The sequence below is a fragment of the Mytilus galloprovincialis genome, chromosome 6 (assembly GCF_965363235.1).
Source record: "Mytilus galloprovincialis chromosome 6, xbMytGall1.hap1.1, whole genome shotgun sequence".
In the NCBI taxonomy this organism is placed as follows: Eukaryota; Metazoa; Mollusca; class Bivalvia; order Mytilida; family Mytilidae; genus Mytilus; species Mytilus galloprovincialis.
In genome coordinates, this window is record NC_134843.1 from 70,531,899 (window position 1) to 70,555,018 (window position 23,120).

A 23,120-nucleotide genomic window follows, 5' to 3' on the forward strand; every position below is an offset into this window, starting at 1 on the left:
TGGGAGATTTACTTACAACTCTTTTAGCGTCATGTGTTGCATAGGAAGCAAACATTTTAGATGATTTGTATTACCTCAATAAAAGCTTAGAGTTTAACCTGCAGTGGATTAATTTGCTACAAAAAAAAAGATAAATTTGTTTCAAAATGTAATCTTAGTTGTATATTTTTCTGTTATCATGATAAGTGCTGCAATAGATCATTTTTCTTTTGCTAAATTTCTTTTTTTCTATATATCTATTTATATAACACTGCTAATGTTTTTGTTATTTGTTTGAAATTTAGTGCTTTAGAGTATAAATGTTAATGTAAATAAATTTTGGTAATTGTTTTTATTTGATATAGGATAGTACCTGAAAGTAAATAGATGGGCATTTGCATTAATTTTAACAACATTCACCTGAAGTATTTCATATTTACAATTTTAATGTTTATTTTATGGAAGGATTTGTATACTATACAATCCTTGATTTATGTAGTTTATGTGCTATTTCAGTTTTATAGGTCATTGATGCAAATGTTTATATATACTTTTCTATTAAATATACTACATAAATTTAACATTGGTGATCATGACAAGTTTTACTCTGATAAATTTTTTTGTAAGTCATTGATTAATTAGGAATGTTTATATCACCAACAAATAAAAATTATGAATTATATAGGTATTACACTATTTTACAGTATATTATAGTATTTTAACCATGGCCAATTTGAGGTGTTTAGAGAACAAGGATTGAAGATTATGATTCATTTCTGTTAATGTGCAGATTTGTGTGTTTATACGTGTAAATATTACTTTATTTAGGTATTTTGACTGATTCACTTTAATAGGCTGACAATCCTCTTTGGCACTATAGGATTACAGTGCCAAATCAGGGTCAAGGTCAATTTGACTAATCTCCTTAAATGGAAAAAATCAAATAAGAAAAAAAAATGTTCTTACGTGAAAAATGTTTTCATTTTTAATAGGTTATGCTGTGGATTCATTATTATTTGCTGGATACCAATTTTATTTGGTTTTTAGGATACAGGTGAACCACAAATTCAAATGTTCAACGAATTACAATTTTTTTTAAGCTAAATGCAGATATAAGCAAAACCACAACATAAAACATCCATGAAAATGCAAGTTTTCCTTAATCCACAAAAATTAATACCCATGAAAATAAATGAATCCTCATTATAGTTATTCATGTTTCTCTTATTCAATTTAAATATATCCTTTTGGATGATAATCTCAAATTATTATAAAGATCTGTTGTTAATTTTTTATAGGCATGCATTACATAAAATACATATTGTTTACCATAAGTCATTTGGTTCCATAAAATTGTTTGTATTTATACTATATTTTTACATGAAAGTGTGAATGGAAAAGGTGAATATGTCAAAAAAACAACGACCCAACATAAGAGCAGTCAAGCAGTCATGATAGCTTCTGTTGTCTATTTATAAAACTTTCAGAGCTTTACCTGAGACATACAAACTATAACTGTTTGATATTGGAGTACGATAAATTCAAAAATAATTGCAATGATTTTATTATTGCGAAAAATGTGACAGGGTTAAAATTGCAATAATTTAAACTTGCATATTGAAATTTTTTATATGAATTAAAAAGTATTTTTCTTATAATCGCTATAATTCAAATCTGACAGTCCAAATGACAAAATCGCAATAATTTCACAATTTACAGTATGCGATTTGGCAACATAAGTTGTTGTTGGTTTTCAAGTCACAAATTGTGAAGTAGAAGTATTGAAATAAAACACAAGATTGTTACGTGTTTTTTTATAAATCTTAAAAATTTGTGAACATAACAACAAATTATGTATTCTCTGCAACTGCACACCATTATTATATATTCATTGTTAAGCCAAGTTATTTAAGAAAGGGCAATAATTTGGTGTGCATTTGACCATATACCTTTCTTTTTAAACATCCATGCATTTTTGTATAATGGAATCATTAATTGAAAGCCTAAGAAGTGACTGGTTTTTTTTCTGATAATTTGAAAAAATTACTATTAATAAAATCTTTATAAAAATAAACTGTGATATGAAAAATTTTGGTGCAAACAATTTTGGAAACAGTACAAATATTCTATTACTCTCAAATTCATAAAATGCATGGTCAAAGTATATTTATTTACAACTCTGCCACTTTATAGTACTAAGTATCTATTGTACGAGTTAACCAGTTTGTAGACATATTTCAAAAATCAAAACCAGACTTTTTTGGGTCCCAAAATGTCTTCTCATTGTTTTTTATAAAATGAATATTAACATTAGCTTTAATTTTGATATTGTTGCTTAAAATGAACACTGTGAATAAGAATTTAGTGCTATCTATGACATGTCTTAACATTAAACAGCATGTTATACTTTTTAGTAGGATTTTTATATGTTGTCATTATTTTTTTCATGAATAAAAAAATCGAAATAAGATTCTTTGTATTTTATTGGATAGAAAACCCCAAAGCAAAGAACATTTATATTTTATTTGGTAATATGGTGTGATTTTTATGCCCCCCCCCTATGTAAGTGACAGGGAGCATTCAGTGCGACCCTTGTCCATCTGTTTCTGCACTCTTATTTTAGTCTGCCACATGCTGCAAATTTTATGACACTGGGAGCATTCATGTCCTCAGACATTATTTCTTTTTAACTGTAAACTAAAGCATGATTTTGTGTGTGGCAGACCCCCTCATCTTATTCTGTAATAAGCCTCAGATTTATTTTTTGCACTTAAGTTGTCCTCTGTAGGTTTGTTGTAAAATGTCTCATAGACCTCATCCTTCTTTTATTGTAGATATCCTTATGATTTTGAGGTCACCATTTCAAATGTCAAGGTCATAGTAACTTAAAATAGACTAACATTTGTGCAAAATATTGGTTACTACTGCATTTTCAGCTGTGAATTCAGCCTTCTTCTATTTAAGACCTCCATATTATTGAAGACTTCTTTAAAAGGAAAAGTCCAGTTATTAATTTAGTGGAGTAGTGGGCAGATTCTGTGCAATAACATATTAACTGCTCAACCAATGCTTTTCAAATATTTTATATGTTGTTACTGGTGACAAAATTGAGGTCAGTTTTCGATATTGATAATTTTCCCCTTCACCTTTAGTGTTCAGGAGTTATTGTCCTTGACATTTAAAAATGACATTTTATGTTGTTTCCATGCTATAAATAAATTCAGTTCAACCAATGCTAGTGACTACCGAATGGAGGTCAAAGGTCAATAAAGACATTTTCAACTTTTAATGTGTTTGAGATGTGGTCCTTGATAGATTGGAAAATAACATATCTTAGTTGATTATAGTTCATACCTAATTTTTGAACCACACAATTGAAAAGACACTTAATAATTCAACTTAGTACATAATTTTTGAACTCAATCGTAGGTAAATATGTAGAAATGTTGATTTTAATTATCTATAGTACTTTTAATCTACGCTGCATAACAGTACACTGTAATGTACATTTCAAAGATTAAGGATTAACAAGATGTATTTTCTTTTAAAGAAAAACAAGAAATTGAAATCTGTGTTATAATCATCTGTAATTAGTCTATAACTTAAGTTACAATTATCTTTATTATTTATTCAAACTATTCACAAATTTGCATAACTCTTAACATATGCATACTGGACAATAAATAAAATGTATCTGTTTTTCTTTGATTTTATTGCTATTCTAATAAAGTTGCATTATGATTTTAGCAGCCAAATTGTGTCAATTTCTTAAAAAAAAGTCAAGAAATATCACTTGCAAGTCAATAATTTGACCTCAAAGAATCCCTATTCATGTGACCTCCGATTGCATCCTCTTAACTGGTGATAGGTTACACATGTATTCAGCTATTAAAAGGAAAAAAATGTCAACATATTAAGTGAAACAAGGATGAACCATGCATTTGGATCCTTAAAAAAATCATTCTTCTACAAGTAAACAACGATGATTATAACCAACAATATGAAATCAAACAGACCTAGAAAAATCCAATTGCATTTGGTTGTTATCTGTTTATATTTGATAATATGACCGTTTTTGCAATTTGGATAAACATTTTGGTATGTTTGTAATCCATATGAAATTTTGAGTCAAAACAGTTAAAATGAATTCAGCATCTAATACCCCTTTAACAGTACCGATCAGTATAATGTATAAGGCATTTGTATATATGTATTTCTCTAATTTTTGTGCTATTTTCACATTTCCTGACCGGTGTGAGAAAAATATTTCTCCTCACTAGTGAAAAATCTGTTCTCGTCAAAGAATTGGTTGAAATTTAATTGTGACATTAAATTTTCTTGCTTTCTTCTGAATTTTCTTATTGTGACGTCATGAAAAAAGGCGACCATGCCTGGTGACTTTACATCAAAAGTACATAACTTTCCACAAATCTTTGAAAAGGAAGGATAAAAATCATCAGAGAAACAGATTCCACCATCGAACTCGTGTATTACGATATTTCTCCACTCTCAACAGTTAAATTTTAATTAATTAAAAAGCTATCAAAAAGATCAGTATAATGTATAAGGTATTTGTATATATGTATATGATATATTGATATATTGATTGATTGATTGCCACTTTCAGCACTGTTGGCTATTTTATCCATGAAGGATGCTTGAGAGAACCACCGACCTTTCGGAAAGATAACTGAAAATTCAAGTTCATCAAGATTACAGTCAAACGCACCTGTTGTATAAAGGTATGAAGTCGTAGACGTCGTCGGCGTCGTCATTGTCCGAAGACACATGGGTTTCCGGACAATAACTTTAGTTTAGGTTAATGGATCTCTATGAATTATTTTTAGAAGGTTCAATACCACAAATGGAAGGTTTGGAATGATTTTGTGGATGATCGGGAACAGTTTAGAAATTAGGGGTCCAAAAGGGCCCAAAACAAGCATTTTTCTAATTTCATGATAATAAGTTGTGTATAAGTATTTTGATTGCTCTGAAATTATACCACAACGTTTAATATCACAAGTAGAAGGTTAGGATTCATTTTAGGGGTTATGGTGCCAACAGTTTCGGAAATTAAGGGCCTAAAAGGGGCCAAAAACAAGCATTTTCTAGATTCCAGACAATAACTTGTGTGTAAGTGTATGGATCTCTCTGACATTGTACCACACGGTTCCATATCACAAAGGGAAGGTTGCAATTGAGTTTGAGGTTGATTGCCCAAAACGTAGGAATTACAGGCCAAAAACAAGCATTTTTCTAGATTCCAAACAATAACTTGTATTAAAGCAGAGACATATGTGTATATATGTCTCTGATTAAAGTGTATTAATCTCTCTGAAAGTGTACTTCAAGGTTCCAAACTACAAAGTCAAGGCTGGGATTGAGTTTTGTGGTTATTGCTCCAAGGGGGTGTTAAAATGTTGGCGGTTTTGTTTTTTCCAATATTTCGGGGGATTCATATTTTTTTTCAAAATTTTTCAATTTCGAATTTTTGAAAAGTTCCAGGAAATCATCAATTGCATATTTTGCACAATAGATTTGTAAGATCTTTGACCACATTTATTTTTTGTCAGAAACCTATATTATGTCAAAATTTTTATCACAATCCAAATTCAGACAGTATCAAGCCTAAATATTGTGTCCAAATTTGCCCCAACTGTTCAGGGTTCGACCTCTGCGGTCGTATCAGGCTGCGCTCAGCAAAGCATTTTATTCTATGTTGAAAAGAACATTCCCAATGCCTCTTTTTGAAAATAAGTAATCCACAATAAAACAAAATAACTACACCCTCCTGGCTCCTGTGAAGATTCGTCAAAAGAAGTTGTGTAAATCAGTGGACCTTCAAACATTGAAATATTAAAGGAACTTGCATCAAAACATGAGAAAATTCGACAAGGGAAATAGAAAAAAACTTTAAAGATGTAATGTAAATAACTCTATGCCATGCTATAACTATTCATCTTCAGTGTCATTTAAATTGTAGCGATATTTAATTAACCATTCTAAGAGGAGTTAGCCAAATAATGTTTCAACATACCCCAAAAGGCAAAGTCACTCGAGAAATTCTTTGTTTCCAGATCTTCTTCAATTTTCTTTGTGCATGATCGCTTCATCTTCCATTGGGACAGGACCTGTAACATGTTTCAATTGCATGGGGAGAGCTGTACTCACGGGATCTAGATGATGGCATCCGCTTCAAAGGTTCTATTAAATTAGATATAGGAAGATGTGGTGTGAGTGCCAATGAGACAACTCTCCATCCAAATAACAATTTTAAAAAAGTAAACCATTATAGGTCAATGTACGGCCTTCAACACGGAGCCTTGGCTCACATCGAACCACAAGCTATAAAGGGCACCAAAATTACTAGTGTAAAACCATTCAAACGGGAAAACCAACGGTCTAATCTAAATAAAATTAAAAAAACGAGAAACGAGAAACACGTATAAATAACATAAACAAACGACAACTACTGTACATCAGATTCCTGACTTAGGACAGGTGCAAACATTTGCAGCGGGATTAAACGTTTTAATGGATCCAAACCTTCTCCCTTTTTCTGAAACAATAGCATATAAATAGCAATAACATCACAACATAGAAAAACACACGATAAAATATCAATTGGCAGGCTTAACTCAATCAAAAACTATGAACGAATAAATTTGATCTGCGATATCTGATGCAAATGCGCAGTTAATAAAATATTGGGGACAAACATTCACAATCTAATTAAAATATAGATCTCCGATTTCGTGATACTACGTTACCTCATACCAAGGACGTATATTAGTATGTTAGTCATATACGTCCTTGCTCATACGTAGTAACGTAGTATAACGAAATCGGAGATCTATATTTTAATTAGATTGGAACACTCAAGGCCAAAAAGCAAACAAACAAGTCCAAACAAAGCCATGTCAAGATACCACTGCGAAATATTTAACCCTTCGAAAATATTCAATTTAGAAAAAAAAGGGTTTTTAAAAAAATACAGGTAAATCTTGAAATTTATACAAATGTAGTAAGAAGAAGTGAAACTTAGAAAATATTCCAAATAATCAAAGCTGGTATATAGACAAGATCCATATAAATATAAAATAACAAAAAAGCATTATAAACAGTATCAACAATGCATGGAACATGGATTGCTGGTCAAATGGTCCAGAGAGGGCCACAGAACAAAAGAATTTCTCTGTACAGAATACAGCGAGAAAATGAATGGGTCTCGTCATGATTCAGGGCCTAATTTTTTTTTTGGGGGGGGGGTCCTCATCACGATTCACGAGTTGATTTTTTGTCAATCACGATTCACAGGAAATAAATTTCCAAGATCACGGATCACGAAAATAAATTAATAAAAAATCTGTAGAAAACGGATCGCGATAGCGAAAATGCGCCGATCACGAAGAGCGAAAATAACCTATCAGGCCCCTCATGATTCTGAAGATAGGAATGCCACTAAGGAAATCTGCAACCTTATGAGTGGTAAAAGTTGGCGAGCTTGTACTGCTGATACCAGAAAAATAAACTGGCTGCATATTGAACTCTTCATTTTTTATCCTCTTCTCACCTTGTCTGTATGAATTTTATTCCCTACAAAAATAAAAAAACTCTTTCCAAGAAAGAAGAAAACCGTGTCCGAGCAATAGATCGATGTATCTATCACCAATGATATAGAAATAAACATATATGTGGTCTAGTTATGTCGTTGAAAATATCGATAAACGATTTATAAAGGCTAAAGCAGCATAGATTAAGATTTTGAAATTACCTCATTTAGCAAATTCATAACGGAACTGATTTCGTTATATTCAAATATTCGAAAATATCGATAAGACCGCTCATGCATGCAGCTAGAAAAAATCTTTTATTTATTTGGAACTTTTTTTATCTGAAGTGACACAGCTCTGGAGTCATTATATTCACACTCACACATTATTTTCTACCGAAAGTGATGGCTTGAAAACTTAATTATGGAAAATGGGAAAATGTATATATATATTAATCAACAATATCTATACTATTAAACGAGAAGACCTCATTTTGGGTGTCGCTTCTCTTCCTTCCACAATAAATCAATCATCACAGTGGCGGATCCAGGGGGGGGGGGGTTCCGGGGGTGCGCACCCCCCCTTTATTTTTGCAAATCAATGCATTTGTATCGGGACATATGTTTTGCACCCCCCTTTGCCCTGGGTTAGCACCCCTTAGCACCCCCCCTTTCGAAAATTCCTGCATCCGCCCCTGCATCATGCCTCTGTGTCCTATAGGTAACATGCATAGTCGCATTTGTCATCCATTCTTCTGATTATTCAGATTGAGTTATTTTGGGAGAAAAACGACAAAAAAGGAGTCCGGATATGATTCCGTCATCGGACTGACTTTTAGTCATAGATAAGACTTCCGGTTTTAAAGATGCACAAATACAACCAATCGTATGATAGATAACAAAAATGAAAAATAAATAAGCCAATCAGAGCGTTCTCCATATCATGGTGTTTAGATCGCAAGAACCACAACTATTATACCTCCTTATAGAGAACAATTTTCTTTCGCGTTTATCTACGTGTAAACTACGATTATACTACTTTAATATATATAGAGACTCTCTGTATTCTGTCTACTGTTTTCTTTGAAATGTTTACTATTTAAGGGGTCATACCAGTTGTATATATTAAAATAAGTAAAACATTTGACACAAGTACAACCAATCGTATGATGGATAACAAAAATGGGAAAAAAATAAGCCATTCAGAGCGTTCTCAATATCGTGGTGTTTAGATCGCAAGAATCACAACTATTATATCTCCTTAGAGAGGACAATTATTTTTCGCGTTTCATATCATGGTGTTTAGATCACAAGAACCAAAACTATTATACCTCCTTAGAGAAGACAATTATTTTTCGCGTTTATCTACATGTAAACTACGATTATACTACTTTGATATATAGAGACTGTCTGTATTCTGTCAGGGACTTTCTATGTTAGCATGTTAGTATGTTAGTATAGAAAGTCGGCCATGATTCTGTCTACTGTTTTCTATGAATTTTTTTACTATTTAAGGGGTCATACCACTTGCATATATATTAAAATAAGTGCTCAACTTCATCTAAAACTACCTCGACCAAAAACTTTAACCTGAAGCGGGACAGACACGGACGGACGAACGACCGAACGAACGGATTTACAGACTAGAAAACATAATGCCCATAAATGGGGCATAACAATTTCTTGTTGAAAGGGAAAATAGTGATTTGGCAAAAATGAAAGTAAGGTAGAGATTAGAAGTAGGCAGGACCTTTTTCGGGGCGTCGGGATCGGGTGTTTATAAGCTCGGGATTTGGGGATTGATCCTTACGGGATCCGGGAATATATTTTTCGATTTCGGGATTTCGGGATATGCATTTCTTTAAATTCTGCATCTCGGGATTTCATGGTTTTAAGCCCGGGATTTCGGGATCAGGACCCGTCCGACCACCCCTCAAATTAGCCTTAGTCATTTATACATGATTCATATCCTACCATTGGCATGTTAATAAGGCTCTCAAAAGAAAAAGAAAACACTGATGGATTGTCCTAGAAGCATATTTTATTAGACTAATAATGGTCTATATATAAGCAGTTACATTTATTTCATGTTTGAAACGGTGCAAATTGTTAATTTGATTTGACTTTTACCAAAAGAAGCATTGTAGCAAAGGAGAAGAGTAATTGTGGTCTGAGGCCAGACACACGAAAATAATTGAATTTAACAGAAAGGAAACAAATATCGGACTTTGGAAAAAGGGAGAGGGCTTTTGATACCTTTTATGAAATTCACCTTTTATGAAATTCTCCATACATAATATCTTTTACAAAAAATCATCCTACAGCAGTCTACAAGCTGTATATGCCCGCGATTTCGCGGGTGTGTTCTAGTAAACATTGAACTTACAAGACAATAAGTTCAATAATTACATTTGTTGATTGTATGAAAACTTTTATCTTAATCATAAAAATGGGAATCTCAACATTAATTGAGTATATCCCGTTAGAGATTTGGAAATATATATGCTATTATTTTTTCCTTCTCCAATTCCAATGATTGTCTAGTACAGGATAAAACTGATTTTCACATCCCTCAAGGTACTGACGGATTCAGGAGTAATGGAAAAGAGTATTGAATTCGATTATACAAAAGTTAAAATGTTATTATTTTTGTTTCAAGTATTGATAAAAGCGGAATTTGAAATAATATTTCATAACTATAAGCAGTCATTTTGGTCCTTTTTTTCTTTAAAATATGTTCAAAACATAACATGTATCATTTATTGACTAGCAGGTAAGTTAATTGACACCTAATCAAGGATTTGTTATATGTGTTAACAGTATACATGTATTTCAATACAGGCTATGCAAGCTCTCGGCAAGACTCCAATACGTCTTACTATCTTAATAAATGATTTTTTAATAAGGCAATTTTTGAAAGAGTGTCTTTTGTAACATGTATCATCATATGTTGGTGTTTTGTTTGCGCTGTACCAGAGACATATATACACATATATATGTCTCTGGCTGTACTGAGGGTATTCTTATAGAAATTTTGGTGTTTTCTGAATTTTCATGTAATATCTGCCGTAACTATTTTTTCATTAGCTCGATCGTATACTGTCTTATTTTATTTCACTGTTACATACCTTCGTACGATATAAAGATGATAAACAAATATTTTTTTCTTCTTTCAAAAGTGAGTTTGTAATTAGTTGTGTCACTGTCTTTGGTGATGGTGGCTTTTTACTTTTCCTTTTTCCCCCGTTGTTCTTATATAGTTATATCACCTATTCAAGGCCTTTTATGTACAATATACATGTATTTCCATACAGGCTATGCAAGCTGTCCACAAGATTCCAATCCCCCATAATATACAAATCCTTGACATTATATATATGTTCGTTTCGGACTGAAATAGAGACATATTATTAAAATGTTTAAAAGAATCAAACAAAAGATTCCTTTTCCCCCCGACAAGCAACTCGAGTGCAACCCTTTTCTATGAAAAAAATAAATGAAATTTAAGTGCCCATTAATCTACATTAAAACACTTCACCAATATGACCCGTTGAAAACAACGCAATTTTCATTTTCCTGGGGGGGGGGGGGGGGGGACCTTTATCGCGATGTCAAGATTGGGACTCTTGTGCGGGGATTCGGGATTTTAACAAATTTGGACCCAAGAATTATTAATTAATTTCACGTGACATGGGAGAGAATATTTTTTCTGGAATTCGGGATGATACACCCTTCCTTTCACCATTCACTTGTACCCAAATTGAAAATAAGTAACTCAGCAGGCACCTAATGCAAGACAAGACACTAGCCAGTTATCTAAACATAGATGTATCATACAATTATTTTTCGTCGCGTGTCCTGCATTCAGTTTAAATATACAATCACAACTAAGCACCTTTTCATTTGTCATGCTTATCGACATCGAGTCAGATGTTTAAAATAAATAAGTGAAGGATTACATCATATTTAAATTGGTTTGTCAGTTAATTTTTGATCTTTTTTTTTTAAATCACAGATCAATAATTTGTATTCAACACATATTAAAACAGGCCACTTACTGTTCCTTGACCTTTTCAAAAATTAAAACGGAATATAAATTGACTAATGTAAACTGTTTTGTTTTGAAAAATGTAGATGTTGGTTTAATTTGAAAATGTCGTAATGGTACCAGGATTATCATCCGATATCTATATTTGTGTCGATTAATCATTGCGATTACTTTTTCACCTTTTTAATGATTTGTTTATGTAGAGACGTGCTAATTCACTGGTAATTTTGTTTGTGTTGTGGTATCAGGTGATATCTTTGTCTGGGGAGTATTTCAAAACGGACGAAAGAATACTGTTTTAAAAATTATGAAATTTACATTTTATTGTGATAACTATGCCGATTAGAATGTGACATCTACTTTTGAATTTTCTATATTTCAGTTTTAATTCCATGTCAATAGATTATCTTTTCATCGTCGGATTTTGTTTGCCTTCATATGCTTTGAGACGACCGGAAGTTATAGACCGGTTGGATAACGTTACCTTGACCTTACTGGAATAACTCAACCACACCAATGCATACTTTATAGCATTGAGAGATCAGAAGATGACAGCTGAAATAGTCGAATCTCACATTCAAGCTAGGATTAAAAGTGAACGAATAGTCATTTTTGAATCCGATAATGTTTATGATGTAACAGAATTTGCTGACAGACATCCCGGGGGTAAGAAATACCTGGAAGAACACTGTGGTCAGGATGTCTCCCAACTTATGCAAAAAGACCCACATATACATAGCAAAGCGGCGTACTCTATGATGAAGAAATATTGTATAGGAAAACGGCAGCATATTGTAAGTTGTATGTCTGTGTATGGTCAATATAAAAACATAAATTATCACATGAGTATAGTTCCGATTATGCAATGTTTAGTAAACATTTGTAATGTATCAAATTTTGCCCCCAATCATATATTTCAAATTTATTGTATTAACTTTACTGCTATATAACAAATTTTGTACCCCAATCTTACATTTTGAATTATTGAATTAATTTTCCTGCTTTCACCTGTATCAAAGCTTGAATAGTATAATATCATTCAAAGGTTGGAAATTAAACACAGGTTTAAACCAATTTGCAGTCCCTGTTTATGAGTATTTTTTGTCATTCTGGTCAGGCCAAAATTTGATTCAGCCGCTTTGTAAAAATTGGTATTAACAAGGGATAGATAAACTATTCTATTATTGATACTATTGGACAGAAAGTAAATAAAGTTTTATTAATTTTACAATTTAATAGCAAATTATGTTGTCTATGTCTACATACATGTATATGTATAGTCATGATGATGGACACAGAATATTGTGCCTTGGATGCATATTTGAATGTATTATTTCCATTAAATAACATACTAATTTGAATATTTTTCAAATATAAGAATATGAAAGATATCTTAGTTCAATTTTGCTATGACACATTAAGACATATTATTGCATAGATAATTAAATTTCAAATATTTTGTTGTTATTGGGGTTGTTTTAGGCACTTAGATGTATATATCATGTATGGGCCTAAAATAAAATATTGTTTGTTTCCCCAATCCCGACCGACCCTGCAAAAACAGTGCTACTCATAAAATTTTATTGTCAAATTTAAGTCAAATATTATTTTATTCATTTCCTATTTTCAGGCTTGCAGGATTGTCCAATGTTGTTCAAGCTTTTTGGAAAAAATAAAATTATTTCCCTACCTTCCGACCCACACCTGGCTTGGCAGGGTCGGGATTGGGGAAACAAACAATATATTAATTTAGGCCATATACATGTATATTATATCAGTCTAAAGATTTGCACAACGGTACTGATATAAGATGTTATAATACGAAAATGTTGTTATTAAATCGTGTTGACAAATATTTCGGCTCAACAAATGGCCTTCTTCAAGTGTCACAAGTTTTAACTATATTCATGTATATTATATATATATAAAGGAAGAAAGAATTTCAACAATTTATATAAAAATAATTTTATCACCTAAAATGAGTTGGGATGATAGTTGATATTGATATTGATTTTAATGGAAGTCATGAAGACTTGTGTTTGAATATATATATTATAAAAATGTCCTACGGTATGATGAGGGGTAGGTGTCTTGATCTCAAAATCCCAGGCTTAAAAACATGAAATCCTGAGGTCCCGAATTTAAATTTTTTTTAAATCCTGGCCATGGCATCCCGAAATTCGAAACAAGAATTCCCGGATCCTGAAAGGGTCTATCCCGAAATCTAGAGCTTAAAAACAACCGATCCTGGAGTCCTGATCACGGTCCTACAACCCCCCTCCCCCCCCAGCTTAGAGAAAGCTACCTTTACCTTCAAGTCAGTGAAAATGTGATGTAAAGTTGCCTAGGACTTAACATTTAACCAAATGTTATGAATTAAATAGAATTGTGTAGGATTTCATTCACTAGTGATATACAAGCTAGTTAAGGCTTACATAAGTTTGGCTCTTTCCTTATTACTACATTTTACTTGGGGTCATTGCCCGTGTTTATACTCCTGGTACAGTATATGAAAACTAATTTTTATAAATGTTTGTAGTAAAAGATAAGCCTTATTCCAAGGTTTGAATAAATTTGACTTATTTGATTTCCTGATAAACATGATTAATAGATGGATGCTGAATGTCCAGTGGCAAATATTACATGAACATTCAGAAAACACTAAACATTGCTTAAACATTTCTATAAAAAATACCTATAGTGCAAAAAAAACAAAGTTACATTGTCACATGATTGTAAGATTTATTATTTATAGCTATAGTCATTACTTTTTTTTATTAAAGAACTTGAGTAACAGTCTACATTGAGACCTTCCTTCTTACAATGTATCTCTGAGGCCATCATGTCATAAAAACATGATCGAAAGTCTTCTTTTAACCACTCAGAACATGCAGAACATTATGTCGTAAAAATATAAGTGAAAGTCTACTTAAAGACCTTTCTTCTTACCACTGAAAATGTTATGCAATACCCTTTAGGTGTAAGCTTATATTGTTACTGTTAATGCTGTATGGTAAGCATTGTTATGTAGCAGCAATAGGATTGAGTCCAATTGACATGCATGTACAGGAAGTTTATTTGATAAGAGATGATCGTTGATTCTGAACGTGCAAACATTGCAATAAAATTTTCTGAGAAGGACAGCACATTTAATAAAACTGTGAAAAAGTATATAAAAGAATATAGAATTATGTATCTCATGTATCTATAAAGATGCATACACATACTGCTTGTACATTATCATTGTCAATGTCATTGTACTTTTTTACAGACTACTTCTGCTCTTGGGTCAAGTCAGGGGCGGATCTAGCCTTTTTTAAAAGGGGGTTGACCCAGTTCCCAACCCAGGACAAAAAAGGAGGGTGGGGGGGGGGGGGGGGGGGGTTCCAACTATATGTCCCCATTCAAATGCATTGATCATCCAAAAAAAATGACTTTTCCCCCTGTCCTGGATTCGCCACTGCAAGTGGTTGTTTATTTTTTACATTTCCATTCTCAATTCTACTTAGCAGAATAAAAGGTCTATATTTAGACATTATAAAAATGCAATGTGACAAAGCTCTACAATAGATGAATCTTCTTGTGACATGTCAAAATAAAAACATATCTTATACATTTATTCTTGTATGTATAAAATATATTTTGATTTGGACAGGAAGATAAATCTTTAACTGTCTGATTTTGAGGATTATTCAAAATCTATCATTCTATCATGTAAAATTAAGTAAGGCAATAACCAGTGAATCATAATATAAGTACTGTACTTCAGAAGTTATTGTGTTTTTCAGAAGTTATTGTGTTTATTTTTTATTGCGAATTAGACTTTAATTTTTGCGATATTTGTGAAAAATCCTGTTTAGCTTATATAAAAAAATTCAAAATGCCAATTCAAGTTATTGCGATTATAAACTAGTCACATTTTTTCACAATAATTAAAACATTGCAATAATTTCACCTTCTCACTGCTTGACTAGACATAGCCAAATTTGACAAGTCCATGGACTCTCTTTTCTAAATCCTTAGTGAGTCAGAGAACTGGTACTTTACTCATTTACATGTACAGCACGTCCTTCTTTTAAAATCTCTTTCAGAAAAATAATATAGTTTGCTGCTAGATCTTATCAATTGATTACTAATAAATATTTTAGTTATTACAGGTAAATAGAATTTACTATTTTCTGGAAAGTGACTTTCAGTTTATTGGAAAGTTATCTGATCATACAGCATGTATACACATGTTTAGAGCAGTGAGAGTACTAATCTCATACATATCTTATAGAATGTACATCCACATACAGTGGTACCATTCTTGTATATGTTATACCTTATGTACTGTGGTATTGGGACAAGTGAAACACAAATTGAAATGTTGAAATACTTCAGAATAAGGTACACTTTTTCTATAGACTTCTACAAATGTTCTATGCATAATTAGGCAAAACCATGAAATCAAATATCCAAAATACAATTTCTCTTCAATCCTTGAATCCACAACTTATATAAATATATATGTTTTTTTTTTCATGCACACAAATTTGATTTGAAATTATGTTGGCTCAACTATATTCATTCTGACAATGTTGTAATAAAATATGGGAGAAAGAAGACGATTTATCCAATTTAAGTAAAAGAGAAGTACTTTATATTGTAGCAATGTATACCACTGAGAAAAGAATAATACTAATATCACTAATAATTATCATGGCATGTCTCTGACTGGGTTATATAATTATCATAATTACTTAAAACTAATATAAAGGCAATTAATATATCTGAATCCATTACTCCCAATTTATTTCAATACAGTCTTTTCAGAGATGAATATAGTTTTGTTTACAATATTCTATCTGTACATGTAACTCTGATATCCCAAAGATACTCAAGGTGGCATTTGATGATGTCTGTTCTTTTAATACAGTAATTTTATGTAATTTCTGATTCTATGAAGACAAGCTTCAAAATAAGATTTTAACACATTTGCAGTTATAGAACTATACGTATTTGAATATTTATTAATAGAATCTAGTAATAGCTTGCAACAGTCAGGTGGATCCAGAACTTTTTATAAGGGGGGCCCACCAACTGACCTAAGGGGGTTGTGGCTGCTGTAATGCTTCAGTGAATGCTTTAGTGAATTTCTATATAATCAAGCAAATTTTCCACCAAAGGGGGGTTGGTTTTCACACACCCAAGCCTATGGGCATGTACAGTTGGGTAAAAAATCAAGTGGTATTATTTTTTTAATCAATTCTTTTTTTAAACAAATTTCTGATAGTGGAAGAAAGTCATACTATATACTCAAAGTGTCGCTAGCTGTTTGATTTTATAACCTTATAAGCTTTCTCAATTATTTCATTCTTATAATGTTCAATATTAGTGTACATTGTTAAGGGGAGTCATGGGAGTTCCTAAGTAATAAATGCTTGACAATTTATTACAAGTTCATGTTTGAACTAAAGTGTTCATGCTATGAATATATGTTTTATAAAGCTGGTAAGAGTATTAAGTATCTGTTTATATGACATGAAGTTTGACTTTTAAGTTCAAACTCTTGCAACTTTAGTGTTGCATGGATACATTTAAAGGGTAAATTATATATTTTAAAAAATCAATAAATAGATGTTATTTAAAGGCAACCATAAAATACATTTAATAAGTCATATATGACCAAAGATAAAAATGAAAATACATTAATTTAGCTTGTCACATTTACTTTAAAGACTTTATCTTGTATACACATACTTTATATGCTTGCTAAATGTGTCTGTAGGGAGTAAGTTAATAAAATGAACTTTGATCATTTCTGTGTCATTTGGTCTCTTGTGGAGAGCTGTCTCATTGGCAATCATACCACATCATCTTTTTTTATTCTAACCTTTACTTTGGGTCATATGATATGTCCCCATGGATTACAGTCTGTTTGAAACCTTCATATCCTATAGTCCAAACACCCATTTCAAAAAAAAAATTCTACATGTCTTAATTAGATATAAAGAGGATGTGGTATGAGTGCCAAGGAGACAACTCTCCATCCAACCATGGAAGTAATATTGAAAGGAATAACATCGTCGTCACTTCAAAGGTTTCATCTGCGTAACCGCCCATCTTTCAATAACTTGTTAATTGGTTCAATATCTGGCATGGAAGTTGATTCTCTGCATGTGATCGATCCAATCACTGACACTTATCGGTCATTTTCGTGTTCACGGAGAAGTACGAACAGACAAGTTTTTGTCGTTTATACGTGCGAAGTAACCCGAATAGTCCATTCGTTACATTCCGTTGATGAACGCTGCCGAAAAGAGTCATTCGTTCAATTTTTATTTTAGTCCAATTTTTTCCTATTTTTGGTTAGTTTGAGTCATAATAGTTTAAACCGACAGCTATCACATACGAAATTGGAGAACAAGATTGTGTCATTTCAATTTTAATATTTACAGACAGTTAAAAAAACATTTCCGTAAGTTAAGAAGATGATTGTAAAAAAATACGTTTGGACCCCCTTTATTAAATACGAAAAATCTAAATCCTTCGTGTATTTATAGTCAATTAAAATATTCACAATTCTAAACGGTTCTATCCTTCAATTTAAGTTCTTGATGCATAAACTAATTTGTGTAAAAATGAATTTACCGTAAGACAGATAGATTCAAGCCCATTTCGTCGGTTTGTTATAATTTTTGCTGTATAGCTTTACTGCTTATTATATTAATACAAGCATTCCACAATAATATATATTTACGAAAATATTATCCCCATTTTAGTTGTCCAGTTTCAATAATGCAATCAATGACATTTATGACATATACATAAATTTAGAATACTTGAAAGTAAAAATTCTTTTATTCAGTCTCGATTAACTTTGCACATTTCAACAGTAAAAAAATCTATGCCTACATTTGCCTACATTATTTTGTTAAACATCATGTGAAACCTGATCGATTCATCGGTATTTATCTGTTTAACTCGGGATCCGCTTTTAACCGGAAAATACTTTTAGAACAGTTTAAAACAAACGGTAAAAAGCAAAAATATGCTAAATTAAATGCAATTTTCCATGTTAAACTGCTGTAGTTTGAACAATTCTCGTCCGTTTTTCAAGTTTTTTACATCATACGACTTCATCTGAAGGCAGAGGTTTTATATGATACAGCGCCACCTTCTTATTAATAAACCTTGGATTTCACACAGGTACTTTAAAATTACCGGACTCGATAAAATCACGTGACTGATAAGAAATTGCAGATGGCATTTTACCATCGCGGTATCACAGATAGTAACCAAAGGGGTCTTACCGCTGAGACTATAATTGGATAAAATCATATGACTTTAGTACAGGGCTCTACAGGCCATTAATACATGCTAATTACTCGATGTTATTCCTTTTAAATATTACTTCCATGATCCAACTCACAATTTGTAAAAGTACTAATTTGTTATTTGCAAAGTCCAAACCAGTTATTACTAGCATATGCTTAATAATAGGGCTAGTAGTGTTTGGTACAGACTATGGTGACTACATGTAGATGGGGAACTAGGTAGAAATAAAACTTTAACAAGAGAACAATCTGATAAAATTATCAAGGGTTGATGGGAATCAGATATTTAGGTGAAATTAGACAGAAGTAGGTACTTATTGAATGGGAGGGATTTAAGCATCAGTAATCAACAACTTTTATACCTGACTTTACAGTATGAGTATGCTCATTGTTGAAGACCTTATAGTGACATATGACTGCTAAAATCCTAATCATTTGGACTCGGCATGCACAGTTGGACAGTTGTCTCATTGGCAATCATAACACGTTTTCTATTTTAATATGTGTTTAATTCTATTTGAAGTTTTCAATCAATTTAAAATCGTCTTTAAAATGTATCATATGTTTTTCTGTAAAACATTCAAAATACAAATTTGTAAAAAAAATATGTCATCACATGTGTGTTGTTGTTTTCAGAAAAAGATAAAGTAATTGTAAAATGATTATAAACTCGAAATAGCTGTCTTTTATAAGTACATGTAAACCATAAATAGAATATAAAAAAATCTAATAAATTACAGAGAATAAGACATCATTACAACTTTTCTCTGTATATAATTAAGGATATGACGATTGTCAATATTACTTTATCTTCTACATACACTACATTAAGAGGAATTAAGGGCTTGAGTAAATTATGTTGTTTTCCTCTTAAAGTTGATGCGTTTCCCTCCATTTTATTTTGATCAATTTATAACTATTAAACAGTGGTATACTACTGTTGTCTTTATTTAAGATTAAATTACCAGATTACGGCCTTCATTAAACAGAAAAAGAAATAAATGAGTAAAAAAAAGTTTTTAAGAATTAGTTGTGAATAAACTTGATTAAGAACTGTCTTAAAAGATATAATTTATATAGCATGTATAGTATCACATTCATGTGCTGCGTAATTCAAGGTTTTCTTTAAGTTCGTGTAATTTTAGTGATTGTCTTTCTTTCTTTCTCTCTTTTATTGTCTTTTCTTATGTTTTTAGCAGAAATCAGGCCTGTGGTTTTCTTTTTGTCGAGCTTACGACTTTTGTCGAGCCTGCAACTTTTGTCTCAGAAAGCATGACATAGAGATAGTGATCCTACAGCGGCGGCGTTAGCTAATACTTCTTAAAAGCTTTATATTTTAGAAGGCAGAAGACCTGGATGCTTCATACTTTGTATATGGATGCCTCATGTTACGAAGTTTCCTTCAGTCGCATGTCCAATGTCCTTGACCTCATTTTCATGGTTCAGTGACTACTTGAAAAAAAAGATTTTTTGTAATGTTTACAAATTTGCCAATAACTTAAGTATAAGTAAATATAAATCTTTGAAATTTAAACACAAAGTTTGAAACCACAAAAAGGAAGGTTTGGATTGATTTTCGGGGTTATGGTCTCTTTGGTTTAGGAATAAGGGGTATAAAAGGGGCCCAAATAAGCATTTTTCTAGTGTCCAGACAATAACTTGTGGAACAGTGTATAGAATTGCCTGAAATTGTATCACAAGTTTACACAACACAAAAGGATGGTTAAGATTGGAGTTGTGGAGTTATGACTCAATCTGTTTTTAAAAAAGGTAGAAAACAAGGGTTCCCAGCTGGTTAATGGACAATTACTTTAGCTTTGTTAGCTCACCTGTCCCGAAGGGACAAGTGAGCTTATGCCATCACTTGGCGTCCGTCGTCGTCTGTCGTCGTCTGTCGTCGTCGTAAACTATTTCAAGAATCTTCTCCTCTGAAACTACTGGGCCAAATACTTTCAAACTTTAACTGAATGTTCCTTAGGGTATCTAATTTATAAATTGTATCCGAAGTTTTGATCTATCAACAAACATGGTCGCCATTGCTAAAAATAGAACATAGGGGTCAAATGCAGTTTTTGGCTTATAACTCAAAAACCAAAGCATTTAGAGCAAATCTGACATGGGGTAATATTGTTGATCAGGTCAAGATCTATCTGCCCTGAAATTTTCAGATGAATCAGACAACCCGTTGTTGGGTTGCTGCCCCTGAATTGGTAATTTTAAGGAAATTTTGCTGTTTTTGGTTATTATCTTGAATACTATTATAGATAGAGATAAACTGTAAACAGGAATAATGTTCAGCAAAGTAAGATTTACAAATAAGTCAACATGACGGAAATGGTCAGTTGACCACTTTAGGAGTTATTGCCCTTTATAGTCAATTTTTAACCATTTTTCGTAAATCTTAGTAATCTTTTACAAAAATCTTCTCCTCTGAAACTACTGGGACAAATACTTCCAAACTTTAATTGAATGTTCCTTAGGGTATCTAGTTTGTAAATTGTATCCGAAGTTATGATCTATCAACAAACATGGTCGCCATTGCTAAAAATAGAACATAGGGGTCAAATGCAGTTTTTGGCTTATAACTCAAAAACCAAAGCATTTAGAGCAAATCTGACATGGGGTAATATTGTTTATCAGGTCAAGATCTATCTGCCCTGAAATTTTCAGATGAATCAGACAACCTGTTGTTGGGTTGCTGCCCCTGAATTGGTAATTTTAAGGAAATTTTGCTGTTTTTGGTTATTATCTTGAATATTATTATAGATAGAGATAAACTGTAAACAGGAATAATGTTTAGCAAAGTAAGATTTACAAATAAGTCAACTTGACGGAAATGGTCAGTTGACCCCTTTAGGAGTTATTGCCCTTTATAGTCAATTTTTAACCATTTTTCGTAAATCTTAGTAATCTTTTACAAAAATCTTCTCCTCTGAAACTACTGGGCCAAATACTTCCAAACTTTAACTGAATGTTCCTTAGGGTATCTAGTTTGTAAATTGTATCCGAAGTTGTGATCTATCAACAAACATGGTCGCCATTGCTAAAAATAGAACATAGGGGTCAAATGCAGTTTTTGGCTTATAACTCAAAAACCAAAGCATTTAGAGCAAATCTGACATGGGATAATATTGTTTATCAGGTCAAGATCTATCTGCCCTGAAATTTTCAGATGAATCAGACAACCTGTTGTTGGGTTACTGCCCCTGAATTGGTAATTTTAAAGAAATTTTGCTGTTTTTGGTTATTATCTTGAATATTATTATAGATAGAGATAAACTGTAAACAGCAATAATGTTCAGCAAAGTAAGATTTACAAATAAGTCAACATGACGGAAATGGTCAGTTGACCCCTTTAGGAGTTATTGCCCTTTATAGTCAATTTTTAACCATTTTTCGTAAATCTTAGTAATCTTTTACAAAAATCTTCTCCTCTGAAACTACTGGGCCAAATACTTCCAAACTTTAACTGAATGTTCCTTAGGGTATTTAGTTTGTAAATTGTATCCGAAGTTATGATCTATCAACAAACATGGTCGCCATTGCTAAAAATAGAACATAGGGGTCAAATGCAGTTTTTGGCTTATAACTCAAAAACCAAAGCATTTAGAGCAAATCTGACGTTGGGTAATATTGTTTATCAGGTCAAGATCTATCTGCCCTGAAATTTTCAGATGAATCAGACAACCTGTTGTTGGGTTGCTGCCCCTGAATTGATAATTTTAAGGAAATTTTGCTGTTTTTGTTTATTATCTTGAATATAATTATAGATAGAAATAAACTGTAAACAGCAATAATGTTCAGCAAAGTAAGATCTTCAATTAAGTCAATTTGACCAAAATTGTCAATTGACCCCTTAAGGAGTTATTGCCCTTTAAAGACTTTTTTCACAATTTGTTCATCATGTTGACTTACTTTAAAAAATCTTCTCCTTTGAAACTGCTGTATCAATTTCAGCCAAACTTAGGCTAAATGAGTTTCAGAGTATCTAGTATAAATTTTATATTTTATTTCCTTGTATGTCAAGAAACATAGCTCCTATGGCTAAAGTAGAACATAGGAGAAAATGATTATTTTTTTTGGCTTTTGAAGAAAATAGGACGATCCAAAAAACATTTAAATAAATTGAAAAGCCAAAATAATCATTGATGAGAGATTTAACCAAAAGAATTAAGGTGAGCGATTCAGGCTCTTGAGAGCCTCTTGTTTCTTTATGTTGGTA

The 23,120-nt window shown here is 32.0% G+C and overlaps 1 protein-coding gene across 1 annotated transcript in view; it reads left to right on the forward strand.

Moving 5' to 3' along the window:
- Nucleotides 1-11,989: 11,989 nt before the first annotated feature.
- The window catches only part of LOC143080217 (fatty acid 2-hydroxylase-like), a 36,835-nt gene continuing 25,704 nt past the window's right edge, over nt 11,990-23,120 (forward strand). The window contains exon 1 of the mRNA XM_076255945.1: nt 11,990-12,373. Within this exon, the coding sequence (XP_076112060.1) occupies nt 12,128-12,373 (246 nt within the window). The 5' untranslated portion in view covers nt 11,990-12,127. The remainder of the gene's footprint in view (nt 12,374-23,120) is intronic.